Here is a 17191-nt window from a genome sequence, read left to right as displayed (position 1 = left end):
TTTATGATGTGTTTAAACAAAACATTTTCTATAGGAAGGTTGTTGGTTAGGACACAGATGGTAACAGATGTGCAAATTTTACTCATGAAAGATTTCTTTTTTACCTGGCTTGTATAACATTACAAACTCAAGTTGGAAAATACTTGAAAGTTTAAGATGTTAAAAAAAATAGTGAATTGGTTCCTGGAACAAACTTACCTTTCAGAACAGAGTAAAGAAGTAACAGTAATAATTCGATATATAGATGAATGTGATATGTTCTGACTTGGCAGTTTTATTTTGTATTAGTAAATTTATATATTTTTAAAACTTCTGTGTTTTTTCTATAATGTATATGGAATTATTTGGTCCCAGAATATATAAGAGGAAGGATAACTATATAAATTTGTCTCATCTTAAACAGCTTAAATCTGTTTTTTATTTAGGGCAATTGCCTTTAGTTCTCATCCAATCACAGAATATACTTTTTGAGTTCGTTTTACTTTCCAAGCCTCAGTTTTGTCATATGTAAAGTGGTGACATTAGTAATTACCTAATAGAATTGTCATGAAGAATAAATAAGAACTAACATAAATGACAACATAATATATCTGCCAAGAGGTGGTTAATTAATGTTCGTTTCCGGGGCTTCCCTGGTGGTGCAGTGGTTAAGAATCTGCCTGCCAGTGCAGGGGACACGGGTTCGAGCCATGGCCCAGGAAGATCTCACATGCCGCAGAGCAACTAAGTCCGTGCGCCACAACTACTGAGCCTGTGCTCTAGAGCCCGCGAGCCACAACTACTGAAGCCCGCGCGCCTAGAGCCCGGGCTCCGCAACAAGAGAAGCCACCGCAATGAGAAGCCCGTGCACTGCAACAAGGACACAGCGCAGCCAAAAATAAAATAAAATAAATACATTAAAAAAAAGAATAATTAAAAAACTGTTAGTTTCCTTTCTGAAGATATAAAGGAAGCTTAAAAACTTTTTTTATAAATGTATTTATTTTATTTTATTTATTTTTGGCTGCATTGGGTCTTCATTGCTGTGCGCGGGCTTTCTCTAGTTGGGGTGAGCGGGGGCTACTCTTCGTTGTGGTGCGCAAGCTTCTCATTGTGGTGGCTTCTCTTGTGGCAGAGCATGGACTCTAGGTGCACAGGCTTCAGTAGTTGTGGATCGTGGGCTCAGTAGTTGTGGCTTGCGGGCTCCAGAGCGCAGGCTCAGTAGTTGTGGCTTGCGGGCTTAGTTGCTCCGTGGCATGTGGGGTCTTCCCGGAACAGGGCTCGAACCCGTGTCCCCTGCATTGGCAGGCAGATTCTTAACCACTGCACCACCAGGGAAGTCCCAGGAAGCTTAAAAACTTTTAATTTCTATGTTTTTCCTTATTTTCTCAAGGCAACATATTTTTAATTGTTCCAAAGTTTTCCTTGTTTATATAACTATGGGAATTTCAGAAACATTCTGCTTTATAGTCCCCAGAAAAACTTACTATGTGTAAATGCTGGCTGTGGTGTAAACACCCTTTATTACTGCTTTTATTAGTGACCCTCTCATAATCTAAGATTAACATCCCTTCCCTAATACACACTGAGTAAGACTCAGGGGGAGACTCTCAGTATTTTTTTTTTTTTTCTACATCTTTATTGGAGTATAATTGCTTTACAATGGTGTGTTAGTTTCTGCTTTATAACAAAGTGAATCAGTTATACATATACATATGTTCCCATATCTCTTCCCTCTTGCATCTCCCTCCCTCCCACCCTCCCTATCCCACCCCTCCAGGCGGTAACAAAGCACCGAGCTGATCTCCCTGTGCTATGCAGCTGCTTCCCGAGACTCTCACTATTAAACAATAAGAGCAGCAAGCCTCATCTGTATTTAGAGTTAGATGCTGCAATGTTTTAGAAATATTTTTACTACTGTGGTATTTAAACAATTTCTCAGTAATCGAGTCACTAAAGTGCAGAACCAATGCATACCATCCTGTAAAACACCATGAGCTCAGTAACAAACAAAAACCATAAAAATATTGGCTCAATTATAAAGATATCAGTCTCTCCTGGATTTATATAATCAGTCACTTTGAACTCTTATTCCAAAAGAAAACAGGTATTAGCAGTATCTTAAGAGAGTATATAAAAAACAAAAACTAAACAGAAAACAAACAAAAATGTTTAGGCCGTCTAGTCCATCCCCAAAGACAAATTTTCCATCAAATATTTTCATCCACTTGGGTTGTAAACATAGCCCAGGCAAGAGATGATGGTGGCTTCCACTAGGGTGGTAAATATGGAATGGAGAAAAGTGGATGAATTAAAGATATTTTTGATAGTACAACCAAAAAGATCTGCTAATACTTTGGATACGGAGGTTTAAAAAAGAGAGAAATCAGGACGATTTCAAGATTTTCGGGCTGAAATATTTTAGCATTTACGAAAATAGCAGAGGACACTGGTTATTTAAAATAGCATTTTAGGGGCTTCCCTGGTGGCGCAGTGGTTGGGAGTCCGCCTGCTGATGCAGGGGACGCGAGTTCGTGCCCCGGTCTGGGAGGATCCCACGTGCCGCGGAGCGGCAGGGCCTGTGAGCCATGGCCGCTGGGCCTGCGTGTCCGGAGCCTGTGCTCCGGGACGGGAAAGGCCACGGCGGTGAGAGGCCCGCGTACCGCAAAAAAACAAACAAACAAACAAAAAAATAGTATTTTGGTCACGTCAAGGTATCCGCTTTAGACATCTTGTGGAGATGTCCTCTTGACCTTTGTGATAGATCTAAACTAGATATGTATTTTTAATTTTATAATACATTAATTTAACAATTATTAGTAACAATTATTACTACTGTCACCACTGCTACATCAGGAAGTAAAAGCTCAGCAACGTAGGACTTTCTCAAGCTCTTGAAAAACCCGCTAATAAAAAAGGCAGGGCTTCCCTGGTGGCGCAGTGGTTGAGAGTCCGCCTGCCGGTACAGGGGACACGGGTTCGTGCCCCGGTCCGGGAAGATCCCACATGCCGCGGAGCGGCTGGGCCCGTGAGCCATGGCCGCTGAGCCTGCGCGTCCGGAGCCTGTGCTCTGCAACGGGAGAGGCCACAACAGTGAGAGGCCCACCAACCCCAAAAAAAAAAAAAAAAAAAAAAAAAAAAAAAGGCAGAGCTTTCCAAACGTCCCCCATTCATTCTCTGGCTCTGGGAACTTAGAGCGTCCTGCGTCCAATCAGCTTCCAAATCCCCAGCATCAGCAAGTGGGAGGGGCTCAGATCGATCCTGGTCCTTCTGCTGCTCCAGCTTGGCCACGTCTGAAGGCCTGCAGGTCCTGGAAGGTACAGAAATCACATGTTTATTCATTGGTTATAACTGAGCTTCTTACTAAAATTTATGCTTCACAAGATTAAATAATACATACTTTTAATTCGTGTCACTTATCCGTTTTTATAGTTTCTTCTTTTCTTCTATGGGCGTAAACTCTGCCTCCGAGCGTTGCGGACCTGCCGTTCCCTTCCCCGCGCACGCGCCGGGGGAAGAGCGGGCGGGCCTGTTGCCGGGGGGCGTGTGGGACTGGCGGCCGACCGCTGCTCGTGCAGCCACCGACATGGAGAGTTTGTACCGAGTCCCGTTCTTAGTGCTCGAATGTCCCAACCTGAAGCTGAAGAAGCCGCCCTGGGTGCACATGCCGTCGGCCATGACGGTGTACGCTCTGGTGGTGGTGTCTTACTTCCTCATCACCGGAGGTAACTCGTTCTGCCTGGGGCCCGAGAGGCGCTGAGGCGCGGGGAGCCGGCCCGCCCTCGGGGCGCGTCTGTTCCGCTCTCAGCCCGGGAAAGCATCGCTCTCCTCTCGATCTTTTCCGAGGGTGGAGGGAAACTCTGGGGTCCCGAGTGTTAAGGGCCCAAAGGTTTATTTGCCCTCACGCCCTGTCCTGTATCTTGAGGGGACTCCTGTTCTCGCTCCCCTTGCCTTCCGTCTCCTGACCTCTTAGGCAGGCGGTCCGAGCCGAATAATATATTTTTCAAACCCAGCTTGTTGCTCCTTTTATTGAATGCCGTGAGTTATTTGACAAAGGCCCTGGGAAAATCTCTTTTGGCCCATTCTAGTTCCACGGTTGGTCAGGAGGGTGTGGGACTGTTACCTTCTCTTTGTCTACCGCCCCTGGAACTTTGGAAGAGACTTGACAGCCTTTAGGTTTGTTAGCTCAAACCTAAGGGTTCGGTGTTGCTTTTGCCCCGATCAACAATAAATATGAATGTAATCTTTCGAAACCACAGTTTTGGTAAATATTTGAGATTGGAGATAGATTTGCAGAAGATATCGCGTATTTGAGAGATCGGAAGTTGAAAATTTAAAGAATAAGGAAAATAGCATTACCGTTGAACACTGCATTGTCATTTTATCCTGTCCTTTGCAAAAGGGGCGTCGCTTTGTATAGTGGTGAGTTGGCAATCCGGCTACAGTCTTTTCATAGCTACCACCCTTTCAAGCCGCAGTTCCATGATTTACTCAACACTGCTACTGCACTTTTAGATTTTGGGAAGTGGGGTACTTAATTTGGAAATGATAAAATTAAAGCTCCACAGATTAGGGACAGCAAGAGCAGCTGGTTCTGTTTTTAAGGGAATAGTCAGACATCTTCATTTCATAGATGTCTTGTGAAAATAGTTGGCGCTGAGGAGGGAAGTATCTGAAATCATGCAGGCTTAGTTCTAGAATGAACCTTTGGATTTACCCTCCTCCCAAATCTAGAACAGTGGCAGTTAACTTATGTTCATTTAAATAAATTACGTTTAAAATATTTTTTATGTTGGTAAGATACTGTCCTAACATTGCATTAGCGTTCACATTTGCTCAGCACATTAATAGGTGCTGGATTGAATAAACAAAATTTAAAATGCATGTGGCATTTTTTTTTTTTTTTTAGTAAGTCTTCATCTGCTAGAAATCTTTCCTGTAACCCTTACCTCCCTTGGAGCCAGGGCCTTTGCTGGAAGCCTCACAGTTTTCACTCTGGGCACTTTTTCCGTGTTTGTAATGGGGAGATTCTTTGCCCTAATTTCTGGGGGAAAGTGAAAGGACACCTTTTAGTGGCCAAGGCCATGAGCTGTCTCATACAAGGAATCGGTTTTGCCACTGGAAAGGAGTCTTCTAGAAACTGAGTGTACCTTTATAAATAAACAATATTTATTGCTGAGAAATATTCATCAAATAATGTATTGAGTTCATGTTAAGTTCCAGGCATTAGGTACTGGAGGCAACAATGAATGAAACAGATAAGGGCCCTGCCCTCCTGAAGCTTATAATGTCATTGGTTGAGATACGTTAAATATCACATAAATCTTTCTCCATTACATTAGTTTTTCCACTGCAAATTGCCATGAGTGCATTGAAGGAAAAGAACAAGAGGTTATGTAAAAACAATCAGAGTTAGGAACATCATTTACATTCGAATGTGGTTTCTGAGAAAATGACATGTTAGCCAAAATTTGAAAGATTGGGGAAAAGCATATCTAGGCAGAGGGGAAAGTATGGACAAGTGCGGGACTGAGATACCAATTAGGTGGGTTTTGTAGTTGACTTAGAGTAGACAAGGTTGGTGGCACTAGAGATGGAGGAATGTATAATGAAAGATATTTTGGAAATAGATTCAGTGGATCTTGATGATGATTGATTAGATGTGGGGGGAGAATGACATGTGAAGGAAGTTTCCTGGTGTCTAGTTTGAGCACCAAGTAGGTGGAAGTGTCATTTTCTGAGACTAGAGAAATGAAGTTTTTTTGGCTGGGAATGGTGAACCCAGAGGTCACTTTCGGATAAATAATAGTTGGACATAACCAAATATAATTAGTTGGATATGTCAAGTTTGCAGATAGGAGTCTAGAACTGAGAAAAGAGGTTTGTGTTGAAATTAGTCAATAACAGATGTTTTCTGAACTCCTCCCATGAGCCAGATATTGAAGAACATAGAGTTTCTATTCTTAGGGAGTTTACATCTAATTTTAATAGTGCTAACATGATTCGGTAGGTGTTGGCACATTGAGAATCATTAGCATAGTAAAGCCCTGGGAAGGGGTAAGTTCAGTTGGAGAGAGAAGGTAGGAAAAGAAGAGCATAGTGGATCGAGCCCTAAGGAACTCCGAACGTTGAGTGGTTTTATAGCAGATGAGGCTCAGCTAGAGAGGTAGCAAGAAAACATGGACAGGAGTGTCATGGAAGCCATGAGAAGCCATCTTTTTACCCCAAGAAAATGGATTTAGTAAACCGGATCAAGCACTGCTAGGAGACCTCCTAATAAGAGAACTGAAAAGTGTCCTTTGAATTTGACAACATGGAGGCCATTAGCCTCCATGAGCAAGAGTAATATCAGTGGTGGCAGAAGCCAGATCAGAGTGAGCTGAAAAATGAAGGATGAGTGAGGAAGTGGAGACAGAGAGTTAACCTTTTTTTTTTTTTTTCCTCCAGAAGGAAGCCTGGCCCCCTTTCAAAAAGGAAGCATAGAAGTAGAATGTTAGCTAGGAGGATCTGGTGTCAAGGGAAAGTTGATGTAGGGAACAAGAGGTTGAAAATACAGGAAAGAGAAGAGGTAGCCCATGGAACAAAGTCTCTGAAATGGCAAGGGGGACGGGGTCCTTATTGCAAAAGGGATCCCATGGTGATAGGAGGGACTCTTCCTCTGTTGTAGCTGGAGGTGAGGATGGATGCAGGTTCCAGTTTGTAGATTTGGTTTGGGGGGTGGGGGTGAGTTAGGGAATTCCCAAGTGATTGTTTTGTTAGTCAAAGGTGAGGGAGACAGTCTTGCTGTGCTTAAGAAAAGCTGGAGGTGGGGATGATGGAAAACAGTGAAGACAAAGAGTAGATGTTGACAGTGGGAGATTTGAGAAACAGTGTTGATGGACATTAGCATAAATGATCATGATGACATTATGACATAATGATGGATATTAACATTAATGATTGTGAATCTCTAGCATTGCCAGTCTGCCTAGTGGTGTGATTTTAAAACGTCTCATTTTACTTTCAAGCAAGAAAATTTCTCTAGTTACCTCTTAATTTAAAGAAACAAATCCAAGTATATGTGGAACATTTTCTTGAACTAAAAATAGCCTTTAATGTTAAATCTGCTTTATTGTGGAGTCATTCTTGAGTTTGAAACAATACTGAATGAATTTCTTTTATGTCTTGCAAGTCATTCTAAACTACTGAGTTGCATTTCTGAAGATAAATTCTGGTTTATCTGAAGTTTAGGAAGTAAGCTGGGCCTCATTTGATTATAATAATACATCAGAGCAGTCCTATTTAAATATAAATGAACCTTTAGAGACCGATAAAAACTCTAAATCTATTTTAAAATTAGGAATCCAATCTAATCTATGTTGTTGTCTTTTATTTAGGAATCATTTATGATGTTATTGTTGAACCTCCAAGTGTCGGCTCCATGACTGATGAACATGGGCATCAGAGACCAGTAGCTTTCTTGGCCTACAGGTAGAAGATATCATTTCGAATGATTTGCTGGTGGGAAGGAAGATTGCTGAGGCATGCCTGCTTATTTGAAAATACAGTGCAACCTATTGGGGGCATCTATATTTAGACACTAGCTGTTTTAAAATGCTAACTTCAGAGATTGCAGGAAGTGGACAAGAACAAGAGTAGAAGTATATTATTTATGTATTCACTTATTAGGAAATAAAATATTTCACAGTGATCGACATGTTCACTTATTTAAAGGAGGGTATCGGTTTAAAATTCATTTATAGGCTGTTCTGGGGTCAGCAAACCACAGGTACCTGTTTATTTGTAAGTAAAGCTTTATTGGAATTAGGCACACCCATTTGTTTCTGTACTATCTATGGCTGCTTTCAGGCTACTGTGTTGTGTTATACAAAGCATATGGCCGGCAAGCCTAAGATATATACAATCTGGTCATTTAAGAAAAAATCTTTGGACCCCTGGATATACTATTACATAGGAAAACTAATTTTTGAGACTTGGGAGTTCCATGTAGGCAATGAACACCAAAACAGTGTGGTTTGTTTCACCTGAGCAGTGCTTCTTGTATTGCCTTATACAAGCCACTTGGTAACTATCTACCTAAACATAGCTATATGTTTGTATTTACACTTACGTTAGTGGTATTCCATGCATAGAATATTCCTGGAAAGATTACTGTGATCTCTGTGGAGGGGATATGGATGACAGGAGATCTTGATGGCAGGGAGAAGTTTCACTGTCTCGTCACCTGAGTTTGAATTTTGAAACCGCTGCATGTATTGCGTTTTCAATTAAAACAATTAGTTTAGCAAAAATGTATATACCTTCTTTATATGTGCCTATGTATAAATCATATCTTTAACAGAGAAATTTGCCTTTTGGGGTCCGTGAGCTTTCAGAACTTGAAAGTTCTTCATCCCTAGAAAAATCAGATACGTGTATATACAAAAATTTAAGGGTTTATAGATTGCTGGACATCTTTGTGGGGTTCATGAAGCCTAAGTTAAGAACTTGCTTGCTTTTAAAAAGTTCACTTTGAAACAAGAGATTTATTAATTATTAAAACTCAGGAAACATTAACCAATTCAAAATTAATTTGAAATTGATAGTAGAAATTTAAATAACATAATTTTCAAAAACTAAAGTTCTGGGTAAAGTGTTCATGTACATATATTAGTTGGCTTTTTAAGCTAATAATTAAAATATATGAGTATTGGGAATTCCCTGGTCGTCCATTTGTTAGGACTCTGTGCTCTCACTGCTGAGGGCCCGGGTTCAATCCCTGGTCAGGAACGAAAATCCCACAAGCTGTGCGGCGTGGCCAAAAAATATATATATATGTATATATGTGAGTATTGATTTTACATAGGCAGTTGTGTTAGTTGAAGTTTGAAAGGTTTTTTTGAGCATAAGCTCCATGAAGACAAAGATTTGTGTCTGTTTTGTTCATTGTTGTGTCCCCAGAACCTAAATAGTGCTTGGTACATAATAGGCTCTCAATAAATATTTATTGAAATGAATAGCCAGAAATATGGTAAAATAGTTGTAAGGGTAATAATAAAAAAGTAAGCACAACAGTATTTTAGCAGAAATAGGAATTTCAGTCTAAGGAAAAAGTTTTTTATTTTTCTGGGAATTTTCATTTATTGTTTGCTCTGGTCTTTCTTTTTCAGAGTAAATGGACAGTATATTATGGAAGGACTCGCATCCAGCTTCCTGTTTACAATGGGAGGTTTAGGTTTCATAATCCTGGACCGATCCAATGCACCAAACATTCCGAAGCTCAATAGATTTCTCCTTTTATTCATTGGATTCGTCTGTGTCCTATTGAGTTTTTTCATGGCTAGAGTATTCATGAGAATGAAACTGCCGTAAGTTATTAAGTACTTCGTATAATCAGCACCTTAACTTGCAAACTGGTAAAATAATTACCTGGATCTCATAAAATCATAGGAGATTTAATTTAAACCTTATTTAAACAGATGAAAATTTCGAGAACCAGAGAAATTTGTGACTTGCTCAAGGTTATAGCTATAATTAGTAGCAAAATTGAGACGAATAGGTCTTCCTGACTGTTATCTCCATACATGTTCATGAGAAAATCCTGTTATTTTGCTGTAGCATCAGTGACCACTGACTGGAGACATTTCTCTAAAGGGCTTTTTGGTTAATCTGTAACATATGGAATTCCCACAGTAATAATAACAGTAAGGAATACTTTTGAGCCATTAATTGCTGCTGCTCTTTGAATATTGATATGAGGAAAATCCACTAAGCATTGGACAGGAAAGGAGAGTTACTGCCTCTCCAAAAAGATGGGGAAAGGATTTCATATATGTATATTAGATTATTTTGATTCAGAAAACGAACACTATCTCTAGAACAAAAATAAATTGGTTTTATGGCAACTTTCATAATTCTGTTTGAGATCTTTCATTTTAAATGTAGATGAGTCTGATCACATTTCCCTGTATTCTGAATCCACCTATGGATACATTAGTAACTACAGGAACTTTGGGCAAACATACCGTACAAAGATTAGCTCTTAGAAAATTCATTTTTTAGGGAATATGTTAAACATCAAGTGTCAACTGTACTGATTTCTTAAAACTGATATTTTCTGATTTTATTATGAGACAGTAGAAGGGAAAATAGGAATGTGTTTAAATTACACAAGTTCACTTGTTCTGTGGCTTAACCTGTCCGTATCTATAACACATCTGGGGTAGAATGGACAGACTTTCTAGAAAGTCACAAATACTTATCCTGCACTCATGTTCCCATCTTAACCCTGCAATATAGGAAAAGAGAGCAGTGTTCTTTGTCAGCTGAATATCTTTGTGGCCATGTAGCTCCATCAGACTGCCAATGGCTCTTATTTTTGTCCTGAGAAAAATGTGGGGCATTTGTTAAATTGTACGAGGACAGAGACTCCAGCCTCCTCTTTTTTTTTTTTTTTTTTTTTTGCGGTACAACAGGCCTCTCACTGCTGTGGCCTCTCTCGTTGCGGAGCACAGGCTCCGGACGTGCAGGCTCAGCGGCCATGGCTCACGGGCCCAGCCGCTCTGCGGCATGTGGGACCTTCCCAGACCGGGGCACGAACCCATGTCCCCTGCATCGGCAGGCAGACTTTCAACCACTGCGCCACCAGGGAAGCCCCAGCCTCCTCTTTTTGTTCCTCTTTGTTCTACCCTTGTTACCAAAGGTATACCAATAGAAGAGTCTGAAGTTTTTCATAGCAAAACAGGAAAAGAGGAGGCTCCCAGAGAGGATAAAGAGGCTATTAAAAATTAATAATGAAAACAGAAAGAACCTTTGGAGGCATATAACAGAACAGAAGCAGTGAGCTGGTTTTGTCCATAGAACCAGATTTGTTCTCATTCTGCTTAAGCTTCCCATTCTTCCTTAAGGTTTTAGGTCTTCTCCTTAGGCTGTGTGTTTTTCTTTTAGCTTGAGCATTTAACTTTTAGGACATCAGGATAATTATCCTAAATTTAGGATAATTATCCTAAATTATCCTAAATTTAGGATAATTATCCTAAATTATCCTTTTAGGATAATCTACTACTTACAAAAAGGTTTTGAAAAATGTTTAATTCTCTGGATTGCTTCTGTCTTACTTTTGCAATTATTTATATAAACATTTGTCTTTTCCACATTCTATAGGCCAGTTTCCAAGATTGTTGACTAAGGTAACAATAGGAAATAAGAAATAACAGTATACTCTCTGGGCTTCCCTGATGGCGCAGTGGTTGAGAATCTGCCTGCTAATGCAGGGGACGTGGGTTCGAGCCCTGGTCTGGGAAGATCCCACATGCCGTGGAGCAACTAGGCCCATGAGCCACAACTACGGAGCCCGCACGTCTGGAGCCTGTGCTCCGCAACAAGAGAGGCCGCGATAGTGAGAGGCCCACACACCGCGATGAAGAGTGGCCCCCACTTGCCACAACTAGAGAAAGCCCTCATACAGAAACGAAGACCCAACACAGCCAAAAATAAATAAATAATTGATATTTAAAAACAAAACAAAACAGTATACTCTGGATTTTGGGTGTAAATTATATTTAGATATAGTCAAAGCAGAACAATAGTCTAAATAGAAAATTGCTGCTTTTTGTAACTTGCTGTGCAGCTAAATCTAAGATTTACATTTTTAAGAGGAAGGACTTTATGATCCCCTCTTTGATATGATTTCTCATCTACAGCTCCTAATGCCTGGTACCTTGAGTGTGGAGTGGGGAGAAACAGTGGACAGTTTGGGAAAATAAGGGAAGCAACAGTGTTGCATTTTCTGGAATATTTGCAGGCCCCAAAAGAGATGATGAGCCAGGTCTGTGAGCCTACATATTGCACATGATAGGGGTGTGGTTAGTACCACCAGCAAGAAAGGGATGTGTCTTCTTGCGCATACATTCTCTTTGAGGACCCATCATATATAAGCAGTTTGATATATAATAAATGGGACAGCAGCAACAACAAAAAGTAAAGAAACATCAGTAACCATGAGTTTTTTCAGATCAAATAAGTCGCTAACATCTGAGATAAAGGTTGGCTATGCTATAAGATGCTTCATAACTTCCAGGGTTGCACGCTCACAGAGAATCTGATATCACCTTTAACAAGAGGTACCTTTAAAAAGGAGAGAACAATAGCAGTGAAATGGTACTACTAGCTTTATATTTTATGATTTATGCTTTTTAAAAGACCTGATGTATTCTCTACTGATATAATTTTACATATTAAAACATGGCTTTATTTGATGCATAAGCATAGGTCATATACTAATTACAAGGAAGAATACCACAACGTATAACTGTATCAAGAGATATGTGTCCAAAAGTGCATGTTCACCTATTAGTATATGCAGATGACAGGCAGCTGTCTCTAAAGAGTCCTCAGTACTTTTGTTCCATAGTGTGAGCCAGCTGTTGAGTAATTTCCACTGGTGCAAATATTAGTGGACACTTTCTTAAAATCTTCAGCTTTTTTTCTTGTGAAGCTTAGGTCTCTTTTTGTTCTTGCTGTTAGAATTATCTGACAAAGATGTTATTTAATTAATTAATTAATTAATTTTTTTTTTTGCGGTACGCGGGCCTCTCACTATTGTGGCCTCTCCCTTTGCGGAGCACAGGCTCCAGACGCACAGGCTCAGCGGCCATAGCTCACAGGCCCAGCCGCTCCGCGGCATGCAGGATCTTCCCGGACCGGAGCACGAACCCGTGTCGCCTGCCAGGCGGACTCTCAACCACTGCGCCACCAGGGAAGCCCCAAAGATTTTATTTTATTTTTTTGTAGGTTTAATCTTTTTAAAAACATTTTTATTCTGTATTGGAATATAGTTGATTTACAATGTTGTATTAGTTTCAGGTGTACAGGTGTAAAGTGATTCAGTTATATATATATACATATGTCTATTCTTTTTCAGATTCTTTGCTTGTGAAGCTTAGGTCTTAGAGTTTGCCTTTTGTGAAGTGTCAGGCATTACAGTAGCAAATTTATGAGGCGGTCTTCAAAGTCGATATATACACTAAGAGGCTTTTTATTTTTTATTCAATTTTGGGGGGAGAAGTGGAGGGGAGAAGTATTGTTTGTCTCAGAGTTGTGACAGTGGTTGTGTGAGGTGAAAGTTCTCTCTGTACTCAGAGTGTGTATTGACCAGGCTGGTAGAGCAGAAGGAAAGGGATAAATGAATTCTAAGGAGATCACATTGGCTGCACGTAGACCCAAGACCCAAGAGAGTCAGGTGAGTCCAGGAGCTGGAAGGGAGGAAATTCTTGAGTGTCTGCTCTGTGTCAGGCACTATAGTAGATCTCAGTCCTATGAAGTAGTTTTTAGTCCCCACCTTAGTGATGAAGAAATTTGAGACACTGAACTAATAATAGCTAATGTTTGTTAAGTGCTTATTACCAGGAATAGCAGTTACTGTATTAGTAGATTCTCTTATATAATCCTTAAAATCCTTTGATGTAATTCCATTTTATAGATGAGGAAACTGAGTGACGTTTGCCCATTCGTGTTAAGCTTACCCACTCGTGTTAGAGGCAGGATCAAAAGGAGAGGAGTTCTAAAGGCATCAGCGGGTACAGGGTGTATTCAACTCTTTCTTAATGTGGATAGTTTTACACAATCTGTTTTTTCCTTGATCCTGCAGATCCTAAATAATAGGTTGCAAGGATTTATTGCAAAAGAAAATGTTTGGAACTTTATAAAGCAGACTTTTTTTTTTTTAAAGCAGACTTTTAATACTTTAATTTAAAGGGGATTTCAGGGCCCAACTTGTACATTTAGTAAAAGGATTTCCTATTTGAACAGTGTGAAGTTTGACTTGCTCAACAGCTATAGCTAATGCCCCCTGCCTGCCATCAAGACAATTCCTAAAGAAACAGAGGTGCAAGGCAGACGCTTCTGCACACTGCTTCTGGAGGGCGCGAGGGCTTGCCTCCCAGGCTGAACAGCTCCTGGCCCTCCTACTTTCTCCTTTGGTAATATTAGGGTTTTCAGGAAATCTAAAGCAGCTTCTTTCCATAAAAAGGTTTGTGATGTTTGTTGGCAATTGTGAGAGTCGAAAGGAAATTGATTCTGACTCTTTCTTTGACTTTTACATAACATTTTTTTCTCTTTACTTTTTTTTTTCTCATCCTCTTTTGTTTAGCATATTGGTTTGTAACTTTGTCCTTTGAGGGAGAAGGATAATGGAACCCAGACCCAGTACTGTATTTATTGGGGGGCAAGATTTGAAATAAGAACCATAATGAGGAATCACACAATTATATTTTCAGATTGTCATTTGATTCATCATAAAATTTGTTTGGGACACATTGAAATGTTGCTTCCTTTTCACTTTTTGTGTTTATAAATTTTATTTTTATAGGGGCTATCTGATGGGTTAGAGTGCCTTTTGTGAAGAAATCGGTGGATACTGAATTTGCTCCCGTTAATGAAGTTTTAAAGGCTGTACCAGTCCTCTGATATGAAATATGGAAAAGGATGAAAAGCAGCAGAAAAGAAACATCTAGTGAAAACATAGGAAATGTGTTATAGCTTGGACTAGAATGTCTTCTTGGTATCAGAGACAAGCTTATCAGCATTTTTTCCTGCTGGCCTATACTGACGTACCAACGATGTTAAGTGGCATTTTCTTCTTCTTTTTTTCATTTCTTAAAGAAAATATACTTCATTTCTACAACTATAATATTGAATAAAGTGATTATTTTTTACAAACCCCTTAACATTTTTTGGAGATGACACTTCTGACCTTCAGAAATTAATGTAAAATCAGGAAGTGAGATCCCATAAGCTGAGAACCCTGGACAGCTGATCAGCTTTACCTGTGGTGCTTTGCCTTTAAACAGTGTGTGACAGTGCATCATTTCAGATACGTAAGACTGTTACCTGAACAATAAGATGTATGAAAGGAGCAGAAATAAATAATTTTTCTAATTAACACCTTTTTGTCTTTTGATTAACTGATTGTATTAATCTTTGGTCTATAATTATCCACTTCCATCTTGTGACTGTCTTAAGCTCCTGTTGGTAGCCTGAAGTCTCCAAGTGTAGTTGGCAGGATGCCTTGTGAGGTAGCAACTCCGTGTCCCTATAAATATTCCAGCACAGGCTGTACATTTATGCCAGTGTTGTTTTAAATGTGATTGTGTTAGATGACAGTTCCCTTCAGGCATTCATCTGCAGTAATTAACACAGTTTGGAGCACATAAAAACATCTGTAGACCAGTCTGGTCTTCCCCTAATTTCTTCTAGCCAGGTCATTTGGTTCTCCCTTAACTGGCCATGGACTTCACTTCTCCAGGGCCTCTTTAATTCTTACCCCATGATCTCTAAGTTTACAGTAAAATTTTCTCTCAGGTGGGTTTTTTTCATAATTCCAAGGCTGATCTAAATGTAGCTGTTCATTAAATTAAAAAGATTCATTTATTCAAAAAGATTTGAGGACCTATTTGCCAGGCAGCACTGAGGATTATAAGGATGAGAGATAAGGGCTCTGTCCTCACAGAGCTTATGTCCTTGCAGGGAAGCCAAATTATCAAAAGATAAAAAAATGTTTATAAAGTTTCAGACGCTGATAAATACCACAAACAAAAGCAAACAAGTTAATAGTCTGTACTATGGTGATGAGAGATGTGGGGAGAGGAGGTTACTCTACTCCAGAGCTCTGAAAAAGGAACATAACACCTGTATGTATTCACCAACTGTAAAGCCTTGATTTAACTTTAATTATATTTTTCGTTACTTGGCCTTATTTTAAAACCTTAATTACACTAGATGGACAGAAGATAACACAAAGGTGTTGCAGTTTCAAGAGGTCTTTCCCTGAATGATTGAGCAGTGAGCAGTTCCTGTCAAGCACCACCAGATGGTGCTGTTAAGGTTTGGTGTGTTTTTCTGTGTCACAACTATTATTTTTGGTTTGGTTTGGTTTTTGTATTTATGGTAAAATAAAAGTATCTTGACTAGATACAATGAAATGTAATTAATTTTTCTGGTAAAATTGCAATGTTTTATGTGAAAGAAAAAGTCATACCTCGTACTAGACTTAAAATGCTTTGGGGACACTAAGCCAAAATGTCACAGCCTGATAGAAAGCCTGCCAAGCATTATTAACATCAGCAGCGGTTAAATAAATGAGAGAGTAAATTAACGGCCTAGATTAGAAACAAACTAGTCTTTGATTTTATCACAGAATTCTGCAGGAGGTGGATGCTACAGTGGAGTTAGAAGTGCAAAACGGTTTAGTGGAGAGTAACTCCAGTGAGAGGTAAAGGAAGGATGCACAGTTAGCCAGGAGAAGCTGTCATCCTGTGATGTTCAGCTGAGGGTTGCTGTCTGCCCAATGGGGAGCTCCAGAGGAAAGAATGCCTGTCAGAAACACGTTGGGTGGAAATGGCTAGACCCTTGTACCACTCACTGCCTTTTCAGATCTTTGGCCTGGTGCCATCTTGAGATTAGCATGATCTTGGCTAGAAAGCTGAGGTGAACCCCGACAATAAAGAAAATATCCTCTTCATAGGATTAAAATGAGAGGAAATCCTATATATCTTGCTTACAAATGAAAGATTGTACTCTGATTGTTGTTTATTTGAATTGGGAAGTGTGAGGTAACTTAGGTTCTTAGTAAATAGTACATTCCTGAAGTGTAAAGCTGGAGTAAAGGTTATTTCCCCACTTTGCTAGTAAGTAGATGGAGATTCATTTGTTACAGAGCTTGAAATACAGCCCAGGTCTTCTGCAAAGCAGACCAATGGTTTCCATTGTACTGACATTTTCTGACACAGATCAGTCTTTGAAGGTAGTAGTAAGTATATACTTATAAAAGACATAATGCCGGATGTTGGGTTACGTCGGTAAGAAAAACGCCACCCCCGTTCATGTGGAATTTATAATTTAGTGAATATACGATAACGTACCAATTCTCTTTGCTATAGGAACATGTGGGAGGAACACCTAAACCAAGACTTGGTGTGAGGCAAGCCTTTAATTTATTGTTGAAACAATGGCTACTCATCTGCTTAAATGTTTCAAGTACTAATACACTTTGCCCTAAATCTCTTCTACTTGTTTTTCTTATGTACCAAGACTCTTAATTACAAGTGAGAAACTCACTCAAGCTGTCTTAAGCAGACAGGATAAATTATTCGGATGCTGGCGTGTCACGATACTCAGGGCAGGGATGCTGAGCATTGAGAGTACCAGGATTGGGAACATGGGACTATAAGGACTC

At 39.8% G+C, this 17191-nt stretch overlaps 1 protein-coding gene across 1 annotated transcript; it reads left to right on the top strand.

The window, feature by feature from the left end:
* The first annotated feature begins 3495 nt into the window (after positions 1-3495).
* Positions 3496-14901, top strand: OSTC (oligosaccharyltransferase complex non-catalytic subunit). The gene is made up of 4 exons (XM_032633627.1): positions 3496-3704; positions 7356-7449; positions 9129-9326; positions 14327-14901. Exons 1-4 carry the CDS (start codon positions 3566-3568, stop codon positions 14343-14345), a joined length of 450 nt encoding a protein of 149 aa, XP_032489518.1. The 5' UTR covers positions 3496-3565; the 3' UTR covers positions 14346-14901.
* The last annotated feature ends 2290 nt before the right edge of the window (positions 14902-17191 follow it).

Source organism: Phocoena sinus, chromosome 5, assembly GCF_008692025.1.
Source record: "Phocoena sinus isolate mPhoSin1 chromosome 5, mPhoSin1.pri, whole genome shotgun sequence".
Classification (NCBI taxonomy): domain Eukaryota; kingdom Metazoa; phylum Chordata; class Mammalia; order Artiodactyla; family Phocoenidae; genus Phocoena; species Phocoena sinus.
The sequence above is the reverse complement of the archived record's forward strand: the minus strand, read 5'-3'. Positions and strand labels throughout refer to the sequence as shown.